Here is an 11,124-nt window from a genome sequence, read left to right as displayed (position 1 = left end):
CATGGGTACAATGAATCTGTACAACAGTTGGAGTCATCTCCCTATTTGTAGGTTGCTGAACCGGGAACGCTGGGGTAAGGCTTTTGTCTCCATACCTAGCCAGAGAGACGACTTACTGCTCTGTCCTAAAACCTTCAAGTGCCCCTACACAGCAAACACCTGCTTGTATAGCTGTTAATGAGCCTTTGGGGAAATTCACTTCTTTTACGCTGTTGCCTTGCCTGAGTCATGAATGTAAAACCCGAGTCCTGAGGTCATGATACATTTAAAGAAGTAAACTTTCAGATGTGAATATGCTTCCATTGCTTTTTTTCAGGTGTCCAGTTATCTTTAAAATGATGGGGAAGGACTTTTTTTGTTAGGAGTTCTGAGACTGTTCTTATTTAAAGGCTACTGCTCGTTACTGAAAATCAGGCTGTAATCAGCAGGTACCTTGCTTAGTGTTGCTCTGCAAAGCTTGGATTGATTCAGATTTTTCTCTGAGAACTCAAGTGAATTGAGGGGTGTCCTCTGAAATAAAGGACAAGTGCTCATTCAGTCACCACTGTAGTTTCAGTTGGTACTGTAGCAGGGACTGTAGTTTTTCTGTAATTTGCCTAAGCACGACATGCAGGCAGGATTTAACCCACACCACAAATAAACACTTGCTTATTGCTCTGGTTGGCAGTAGCAGGTTGCAATGGAAGAGAACCCCTTGTTTCTCCTGTGCTCTGGGATGCAACGTGTCGGCTCTCAGCCACAAAACGGGAAGTGCTGCATTGCTGGTTCCTGGGAGCTGGGGGACAGGCATGTAGTGTTTGCAGGAGGGAGCCTGACAGAGTTTGGATACTGAGTTTGGATCTACATTACGTCAGCCGAAATTTTTTATGTAGTCTAAGGAGTACGACTATTTTTCTTGAACTTATCATAGCAATAAAACCACTAGTCTGGTTGTAATCATACTAGCCAAAAGCATGCATTTGCAAGTAAGGAGGGTGGAGTATTTAGAGGCAGAATGGAGAAATATTGGAGTGAGTGAGAGAGAGTAAAAAGAGACCCAGTGCTATACTGCAAGTGCAATGTGAGTAGTCAGCATAGGAATTGCCACTGAATTTGTATTCCTGAATGAGAAGTTCTTTAGCAATAAGGCATAGCGGAGAAAGCATTTTGGGGACATGGTAGAGCCTTAAATACCACGCCATCCTCACAGGGGGAGAATGAAGTAATGAAATAAAACCACATCTCTAAGAAATTGTCATTGCTTTTTGTAAGTGACATGCATTTCATAATTCTGGAACAATAACCAGTAATGTGTAGTCATGCCAGACCTTTTAACATACAGACGGAAGGGCCAATAGAGGTAGTTCCTAGATACAGAAAAATTACATCTTTACATATTTGGGAAAAAGCCAGTGAGTTTCAAGCTGGTGCTGTTCATTTGATTTCATCAGTTATTTGTCCTGTTGTAATTTCCTTTTAATATTTTTCATTTAGATCATAGAGAATCTTACTTTTGTACTTTTGCACTTTTGCAACACATTGCTTATATCTGTATCTATGAATGGATTAAATACTGTAGTTATAATAGTAATGTGCACAAGGATTGCTTCAGAACTTCTTAAGGAGATGAGCAGAGCAGTGGAAACTGGAGTGCTGCCAGAGAAAGGAAGCACTAACGGATGGCAAAGATGTTAATACTGTTTGTCTTGTGAGAAGTTACAGAAATCTATTTTTCTATTATAACGATTGTGATTCAACTGAACACTTTGTTCAAAAGATCTGCACAAAGACTAGTGCATCCTCACACGCCCCTACTCCATGGTGCAATATTTTATAACACTTGGCTCAGAAGGAAGACTGCCGTTTCACAAGTAACCAGCAGTACTGTTTTCTTAAACATCTGGGGTAGATTTACTATAAGGAGGTTAAGACCAGATCAGTTGCAGACTGTGATGATAACTATGGGATACACATTTTTATTCTTCTAACATCCCTGGAGAAAAGAAGCAGGGGGAACACAATAGAAAGATGACTTGCATTTGAAATAAAAACAAATAGAAAATACGAGGGAAGCAAGCATGAGGCTTAGTGACTTTGAAAGCTACTGAAGGACTTTCCTGAATACCTCAGCTAGGATGTTGTGTGAATTAATAACTGGGTAAAGGACCACGTGAGCCTGCAGAACTCCTTGTGTTGGAAGTGAGAATGCAGAAAGCCCGTTAAGCTGACCAAAATTCAGTGGGTTGGGTGTAATAAAGACCAAAAAGATGCATGTTTGGTCTCTTACTGTATGTGACAATAAGGAAAACATGAAAACACTATAGTAGGACAGGATGCAGATCGAGGAGACTCAGGATATGGTACAGCTTCCAAGGAAGTCCTTTGCCTATTTTAGATGAGGTCAGAGTAATGTAAAATCAGAGATGCAAGAAAAGCATGTGATTGTGGGAGAGCTGCACAATCTGTATTCCAGTATACTGAAAGTATGTGTGTATATCCATTACAATGCAATAGGAATTCTTTCTGTCAAGTCTGATGTTTGGAAATTATAGTCTTTAGAGAAAAGAAACTTACTTGTTTAAGATTGGAGTTGAGTGGAGGGGGAGGTGACTTGCACAACTATGCTTTTACTTAGTTGAGCCTCATTGTGTGAGTGTCTTAAAATGGTTCTTGTATGAAAAGTACTGAAAAATACATACGTGACTTCCTCATGGTCATACCAGCTTGGCAATGCAGCTGATGAACCATATAAAATAGCACACTTTTTCTTAACTGCTGAATGCACAATTTAATATAATTCCTACTATTCTGTTCCACAAGATGATGGTGCACCAAGAACTGAACAATCCACTCTCCCCCTTCAGAGCTGCTGAAACGTGCAGTTTTCCATTGCCATTCATCTAGTCCTTGTAACAAGGTCAACAATGAAAGCATTCAAGGTGAAAGCGCACAAAGTCGAATGAAATGTAGGATCAACAATCTCTGATGAAACCATAGCGGAATGTCTTTGTTGTTGTTATTAATGGTGTTGTGCTATCTAGGTTTAAGAACAGCGCTTGAAACGGCCTTAGAAAGTGTGTTTAAAGAAGAAATGATAGTGATTCATGGTAACTGATGAACAAAGGCATAGCTACAGAGAGAGGCTACGCAAGGCTACTTTGAAATGGGAATTCCTGTCTCTTTCTGCTGCATCACATGCTGATGAGGATGCAAAACCCCACATTTCATCAGTTCTGACAAGAAAGTGTGGATTGTTCAATTCTCCATGTATGATCATCATATGGACTGGAAGAATACGAATGATGTTAAACTGTGCGTTTGGAAGTTAAGAACAAAATCTATGACATTTCATAGTCCATCAGTTGCACTGTCCCTCTTGCAGGACTGTGGACACCTCTGGTATTCTTTCCAGAATTGCGTTAGCATCCTTGTGAGGTACTAGCAACAGCTTAGGTAGCAGCAGATGGTGTGCATTTCTGTTTATTAAATGCATTGGTTTTAACACAAACAGATGCAGCACCAGGCTGCTAACATGACTAGAGAAATAAAAATAAATAAGGAGGATATTTAGAGAAATAAAAAATAAGGAGGGTATTTAAAAAGTCATGGTTGTTTAACTTGGTGAAAAATAGGAAGTATGACTTAATAAACGGTTGGGGGTTATTTCTTTGCCATTGTTTGAAATGAAATGGGAGGGTATTAAATGGTCGTGTACAGATTTGAATTTGACATCTTAAAGATTTCAGAAGGGGAGTTAAAGGAGGTGTTGCCGCATCCTTCCTTATGCTGACAGGGCAGAGGACCTGCTCCTATCTCAGCACGACACCGGCAGCAACCTGAGGCCGCCTTCCTCTACAGTGCGGACGTGAGGAGCGGGGCCGCCCCCGCCTGCGTTGGCTGCCCCTCGGCCGTGTCCGTTAACGCCTCGCAGCCCCTCACGCGACGCCGCCTAACGGTTACAACGGCCGCGGCGGGGCGGGAAAGGCGGGGCGCTGCGGCGCACGCGCGGCGCTGCCTCAGCGGCCGCGGGCCGTGCCCGGCGGTTCCGTCTCGTCCTGAGGCCGTCACTTCCCCGGGGCGGCGCCGCGCTCTGAGGCGAGCCCCGGCCCACCGGAGCCGGCGGCGGCAGCGAGCGGGGCCGGCGGCGCTGAGAGGCTGCCGAGGGCAGAGCCAGTCCCCAACAGCGGGTTTGAACCCCCGGAGTCCGCGGAGGTGGGGGGGGGGGGCTGAGTTCGTTAAGCCTGAGGGGCGGGGGGGGGGGGGTGTTGATTGGTTGGGTCCTAGGTTTGGGGGATTCCGGGTTGTTGCTGGATTTTTGTGGGATGTTGGAGCCTGTATTTAAACGTATTTTTTATTTCATATTTATAAAAAATTTGTTATGATTCCGTGTGATAATAAAGTGATGCCGTGCTGATGAACATTCTGTAATGTCTTTTTCTGTTTTTCAAGAGGAAGAGAGAATCACCTTATGCATTTAAAATGCTGGGTTTAGATAAGATATCAGCACCTGCATACACGTTTCATTTGTGTCCTTGCAAAAGCACTTGGAGTACTTTGAAGGAAGTGAACTTTTTCTCTCTCTCACCTTAGGGTCTATGCAAACAGAAGTGAACTGGTACCTCTGGAGCGTTTAATTCCAAGCAAGATGAAGATCCCCTCTGTACTGCTGAGGTTTCCTCATTGTTATCTCCTTAGAAGAATGTATTTCAAGAACTTTCACTGCACTTCCAGATCAGATTTCCCGTGCGTTGAGTCTCTCACGCCAGTGCGCCGGTATCATACAAAATGGATGTGTTCATTAGAGGGTTTGAAGAGAGAGCTGTGTCACCAAGCTGTCCCTGACCAGCAAGCAGAGGGACTCTCTGACAGAGAAAACAGACTCATAGACAGACTTTACAGTGGACTCATCCAGGGCCACAGAGCCTGTTTAGCTGAAGCCATTACACTTGTAGAATCAACTCAAGCTAGGAAAAAGAAAGTAGCCCAGGTGCTCCTTCAGAAGGTATTATCCTACCACAGGGAACAAGAAAAGTTAAATCAAGGAAAACCACTTGCCTTTAGAGTGGGTTAGTCCTTTTATGTCTGTCCAGTAGTTGCTTTGACAGAATTACAGCATTCACCTTTCATTATTACTGCTATTCTTTAAACATTGTGATCGATAGTCTTTCATCAGTGGTTTCTTGTGATTTGTAACCAACCTAGATCACTTCTGTTGTATGGCAGAGTTATGGCTTGGGCTGGAAAATGTGGAAAATGAAAAAAATCAAGGTATAATTGACGCTTCTTGAGTGGTTGGGGGCATTGGTTGTTGTGCTGTTTGTTTGTTTGTTTTTAATATGTATAACAAGATGAAATGTTAAGTAGTTAACTGATTGTTACAGCTATTATCTACACTTAGATAGGGAAGGATGTAGTTAAGCAGACACGTTCTTTTCCTGAAGTGAGTGTTTTCTTGAGTGCATTCTGAGTCCTTTCACTAATCCACGAAAGGAAGAATATGTACCTTCCTGTTTTATGGTGTTACTTTAAAGCAGCCTACTTTTTGACTGAGGAGAGTTGAACCTGGCTCTCTTGGAAACTGTAAAATGTTCTTCCCTTGCGAAGAGCTGGACTAAGTAAACTCGGTTGCGCCCAGCTGCCATCTCTCATGTGTGTACAGAGGTATTAAGAACAAGAACTTGGGCATGGGAATAAGAAATACCTAGTGCAGGTTTTCAAACTAATCCTTCTTTATATGCTTTGAAATGGAAGTAAATTGCTCATTTTTTGAAATATTAGCCGCTCAGGGTAAGGGCTTATACTCCTAAAGTGTCTCTTGTATAAATCTGAAAAATACAGTTTTAGGATATTACAATTTAAAACTTTGTAATATAAACTAGTATAGATAAATTTCTTTGGAGGAGAGGAAATAAGGATAAACCAGATGGTATGGGTAGGATGAGGGGTGGCGAAGTGAGCACTGCTGTCTTGGGTGAACCATGGTGTTGTGTTTCAAGTCAATTACAATTGCTCATTGGGGTACTTTTTTGTGATCTTGCGCTAAAATAGGAATTATCAACTTAACTATCAAGTGTTCACATGATGTATAATTTATTTAATTAACAAGATCTTTTCCTAATGTGATTATTAGGGTTGTCTGGTCCTCCTGGTGCTGGGAAATCAACTTTCATAGAATGCTTTGGGAAAATGCTTACAGAAAGAGGACACAAAGTGTCGGTGTTGGCTGTAGACCCTTCTTCTAGTACAAGTGGTGGTAAGTAGGACTTAATGTTTCAGTCAGGTTTCTAATACCTTGTCAAATGTAAGAGTGTCTCGTTGGGGCAAATGGAAGAAAATTTTGGGCCCTATGAAATTATTACAAAACTGATATTGTATCACTTTTTCATTTTTTCTCCCCACACATTATGAAATTGAGAATTATGTATCAATGCCCTCATTTTGTCAAGTTTATTCCTTTCCAGTGTTTGAATGCTGTTTAACATTTTTTTGTCTAAAACTTTGCAAAGCCACTGTTTTCTCTCTAGTTTTATTAACTTACTTAATGCAACGTCAATGAAGGAGAAGAGCTTTCATTTCTACTTAAATTTCAGAAGTGACAGTGCTGATCACTGAGCAGGATATAAATGCTAATTTAAAACTAGAAGATGCTGCAATTCAAATGTATCTGTCAGGTTGGAGTATAGAATATTCATTAATTCTCTATAAGAATTTCTAGTTTTTTGTTGACTGTATCAGTTTCATGGTTTCCTGCTGCATTGTCACTGACCATTAGTCTGACTTGTAGCATGGCCTGCTGATTTTTTTTAAATTTGAGATTCCTCAAAGTTGTGTGGCTGTAATGTGCCACTCTCAAACTCTTAGGGAAATTCTAGGCTGATCAGGCTTGATTAATGATATCTGTGACATAAATAATAGAACCTTGATTTTGATCCTTTTCTAATGGGCAGCTGTCAGGGAACATCATTCCTTTTTCCAGTATCTACACCATCGTAGAAGATGCTGCAATGTAACTATTTTAAAAAACAGATTTAAGCACTGCAATGACTTAGAGTTAAGAAACAGTATATTCTTGTATGTATACATTCAAGACGCCTGAGTAGAATAGCAAAATGTGGTGCCAAGACCGTACCAGTTATATGAATTGAGCATCTCTTGTCTTTTGGAATGTGCTTTATATATGTAGATCTCAATGAATTTGATGTAAAGTTTGTATGAATAATAGGAAGGCAGGAATGTATCTAAGTTTCCTTAAAAATGAACAAAAATCAACAGCAAAATCTTAAGGTAAAGATTTGTCTCTTTGGAAAGAAACAGCAAATATTAATTAATAGCTCTTAAAAAAGAGCTGTTCAGGAAGTGCGGAATCCATTCTGACCTAGATCAAATTCTTCATATTTGGTAGCAGTAAGGTCCACTTGTCAGGCCTTTCCAGCCAGACAGGAATTTCCTAGTCCCGAGCAAAGTCTTGAACAACTATTATTGGAATATTGTTTTATGACTTCTTTCTTCCAAGAGATCTACCTTTTTCTCATTCGTTTTGGTGGGGGCAGGGAGCAGGGAAGCAAAGTCTAGCTGTTTGGCACATTTGAAATAATTTAATAGTAAATGTTTAAGGTTCTCTGTTGGGTGATAAAACACGGATGACTGAGTTGTCAAGAGACATGAATGCATACATCAGACCATCTCCAACCAGAGGGACGTTAGGAGGTGTAACAAGGACCACAAATGAAGCCATTCTGCTCTGTGAAGGAGGAGGCTACGATGTTGTTCTTGTGGAAACAGTAGGTATGTGCTTAGGGTTTTCTTTCAGTTATCCTGCTGTGACACCTAAATCAGGTGTGTCGCTAACTGCATACTTTGGCTGCTTTCATCTTGGATTTGCTCATGCTTTCTTGCACGGTCACTGGGTAAAAATGCATGCCTGTTCTGTCAATTTTCTAGGCCTTTATATTTTGTAAAAATGCTGGAACGGCATTTTCCCTGTTGTGTTTATTTATTGCTGGTGAGGCACTGGAACAGGTTGCTCAGAGAAGCTGCAGATGCCCCATACCTGGAGGTGTTCAAGGCCAGGTTAGACGAGGCTTTGAGCAACCTGGTCTGGTGGGAGGTGTCCCTGCCCATGGCAGGGGGTTGGAACTGGATGGGCTTTAAGGTCCCTTCCAACCCAAACCATTCTGTGATTAGTGGGTTTTATTCAAATCAGAAAGGTAGTGCAATATTATGATCTGATATTAGCGTTGTCATAAATGTGACTGTGAAAGATTGCTGTAAACAGTGAACTCTGGGTTTAATTTTTCAGGTGTGGGACAGTCAGAATTTGCTGTGGCTGATATGGTCGATATGTTTATATTACTGCTGCCACCTGCAGGTGGAGATGAATTACAGGTATTGTTTAGTTTCTCTTTGTAATTATACTACCTAGGACTAGGAGAAATTTAAATCCAAGTAGTACCTCTCTGTGCAAGAAGTCCATATCGATAGTATTTTGTAAATTACATAGTTGCTATTGGAGTCTTTTCAATGTCTTACCAACGTATTACACAGTTGAGACCTGATTTTTTTTTTCCAGATCTTGGAATTACTGGGATGTAAGGTTTTGATACTCTCTGAGTAGTATCAGGTAGTATTATTATGACCTGTTTATTAGTTACGTATGGTACTGGGAGTGGTTTTGAGGAAAACAAATCAGTATAATTAGTTTTGTAAACTTGGTCATGTTTTGTTTAAACTTAAGTCTCTATGCATAAAATAGGTTATTGTGTAAACTCTGATATCCGTATTCAATGTCCCAGTGTCAAAGCAGAGTAATAAATGGTGATGACAGAGGCCACTGGTACTACTGCTGCGTGACTAGCACGCTCATCCTCCCACCAGCAGGAGCCATCAGAAAATAACAAAGCTTTCCTGACCTGCTTTCTGTGATGAAATCAGTGTGTCAATTATTCTGGATATTCATAATTTCTCTCCATGTTCTGTTCAGGGTATCAAACGGGGTATAATTGAGATGGCAGATCTAGTAGCTATAAATAAAGCTGATGGTGATTTAATTGTGCCTGCACGGAGAATACAAGCTGAATATGTTAGTGCCATGAAGCTGCTTCGCAAGCGTTCAAAGGTTTGGAGACCAAAGGTGTGTGTACTTCCCTGTGGTATTTTTGGTGGTTTTTTGTTGTTGTTGTTGTTGTTGTTGTTTTCCCAGAAAATGTGCTGGATGCGTTGGGACTGTTATTGTCTCATTTAGCTGTTTGAGACTCCTTGAGCTCTTTGATAAAAAAATTAGTTTGATTGTTTAGCTTTTTACACCGTGTTAAATATTGATTGTTTATTGTTTAACATTCATATAGGTGGCACACGGTTCTTTGCTTTTCAGCAGTCTGTGTTTAGTTCCTCACTGTTTAATGGCAACTGATACATCTGGATACCTATTTGTTCAGCCTGATAAATGTGACCCAAAACACCTGTTTGAGATCAGTGAGGCTGTCAGAAATCTGTCTCTGTTTCAGTGATGAGGACTTTATCCATTAGATTGGGGAGAGAAAGAGAAAGAGAGGGTTTTTTGTTTGCTTGTTTTTTTTTTTTTTTTTTAGGCAGTTCCATTTTAAAGATGAAGTTGGATGCCTGAAATACTTTGGTAAAATGAATTCCTACTCCGGAAAACATATGTAAAAAGAAGTTTCAATACCTCCTTTCTGGAATATTTTAAGTGCAAAAGGGTAGCTATCAGAGTGTGTCTACCTGAATTAATAATTAAGTCTACATTTAAGTAAAATAGCAACACTGTACATTTTAGCTAAGGGTCTCATTTAAAATGATTCTCACTAGTTACACAAGCAGTTGGACAAACCCTATTTATCCCAAATACTGTTGATCTCAAGGTCTGCTTATAGTTGGTAGAATCCCAATTTTGAGTTTATTTTTTTTTCTTATTCTTTATGGAAAAAAGTGTGAGTGGCACAAAACTCCTTTGAGCAGCATTGGGTGAGTGTATTGAAGCAAGCTTGCCTTCCACATTTCCTAATTTTCACTCGATCTACTTGATTCAGTAATTTAACCCTTAAGTCCAGTAATTATTTGGCTTTAAAAATTCTTCTGAATCCAACAGGTAATGCGTATCTCTGCCAAAACTGGAGAAGGTATCTCAGATATGTGGGATAAAATGACAGAATTCCGTGACCTCGTGCTCACGAGTGGTGAGCTGCTTGCAAAACGACGGAAACAGCAGAAAGTGTGGATGTGGAATCTCATCCAAGAAAATATGTTGGAACATTTCCGGAGTCACTTGGCAGTCAAGGATAAGATTCCACTTCTAGAAGAAAAAGTTCTTAGTGGTGTCTTGTCTCCTGGGCTGGCAGCTGACCTGCTGCTGAAAGCATTCAAAGATGGTCTCTAAACACTGTAGTATACTGTGTTCTTGCTACATTCTTCATGTTAACATAAACATTAAATACAGTTTTTCTATGTGTGGATTCAATTGTTTTGCTACAACAGACATTAATGGAATGCATATCCAGTAATCTGCCAAAAAAAAAGGTGAAAAAATATTTGGGCACAAAATACTGTAGGACCCTGTATATGCAAGGATTGTGACAAATGCAAACACAGACTCAGAGACTGTTACAGATTGTATTTGGACAAAAGCACATTTCTGAGTCTCCCATCTGTATACACCATGGATTTACTGGTCACAAATGTGTGCCTGTGTCAAAAGGGCTGGTTTTGATAAAAGTTTGGTGTTGCAGAGTCTCATTGTGGAACCATCTCAGAGCTGATTGGCAGTGCAGCTTTCCATTCTGGTACAGTATCAGCTGTTGCCTTTTCCTTCCTCACCTTTAGTGACTGCAAGAACAGTGAGCTTCCCTGATAGAACCTGACACAGTTTTAAATAAATTGTATGCATATAAATAGAGCATAGTGCTTGATAACTGGTTGGGAGTTACTGTACTATGTGCTGGGAGAAGGGAATGTAAACCAACCCAGATTCTAAATAGACATTTTAATAAAAAAGCAAAGTTTAATTAGACTTTTTAAAATACAGACATCAGATGGAACAAGTGCTATCTACAATGTTTTAATTGCAATTGGTTTTGTACTAGAGTAATTGATTTACTCTATTACTTTTTAGTAATAATGATTTGAGGTTCTGAT

General features: G+C 40.2%; 1 protein-coding gene across 2 annotated transcripts; it reads left to right on the top strand.

The window, feature by feature from the left end:
- Positions 1-3,982: 3,982 nt before the first annotated feature.
- MMAA (metabolism of cobalamin associated A) lies at positions 3,983-10,439 on the top strand. 2 transcript variants are annotated; one of them, XM_080588678.1, is made up of 7 exons: positions 3,983-4,166; positions 4,570-5,045; positions 6,110-6,232; positions 7,594-7,764; positions 8,279-8,364; positions 8,960-9,109; positions 10,082-10,439. In XM_080588678.1, the coding sequence occupies exons 2-7, from the start codon at positions 4,625-4,627 to the stop codon at positions 10,367-10,369; spliced, it is 1,239 nt and encodes a 412-aa protein (XP_080444804.1). In that variant the 5' UTR covers positions 3,983-4,166; positions 4,570-4,624; the 3' UTR covers positions 10,370-10,439. The 2 variants fall into 2 exon arrangements, with proteins under 2 accessions (XP_080444804.1, XP_080444803.1); XM_080588677.1 differs by having other exon boundaries at positions 3,984-4,191.
- Positions 10,440-11,124: the final 685 nt, after the last annotated feature.

This window comes from Anser brachyrhynchus (genome assembly GCF_964034855.1).
Source record: "Anser brachyrhynchus genome assembly, chromosome: 4".
NCBI lineage: Eukaryota > Metazoa > Chordata > Aves > Anseriformes > Anatidae > Anser > Anser brachyrhynchus.
This window is presented reverse-complemented; position numbering and strand designations above follow the sequence as displayed.

Excerpts from the sequence above, each read along its gene's own strand:
- MMAA (XM_080588678.1), top strand. The coding sequence starts at position 4,625 with ATGAAGATCCCCTCTGTACTGCTGAGGTTTCCTCATTGTTATCTCCTT. Across the intron at positions 6,233-7,593 it reads TTCTTCTAGTACAAGTGGTG|GTTCTCTGTTGGGTGATAAA; the intron begins GTAAGTAGGACT and ends TAAATGTTTAAG. Across the intron at positions 7,765-8,278 it reads TGTTCTTGTGGAAACAGTAG|GTGTGGGACAGTCAGAATTT; the intron begins GTATGTGCTTAG and ends TTAATTTTTCAG.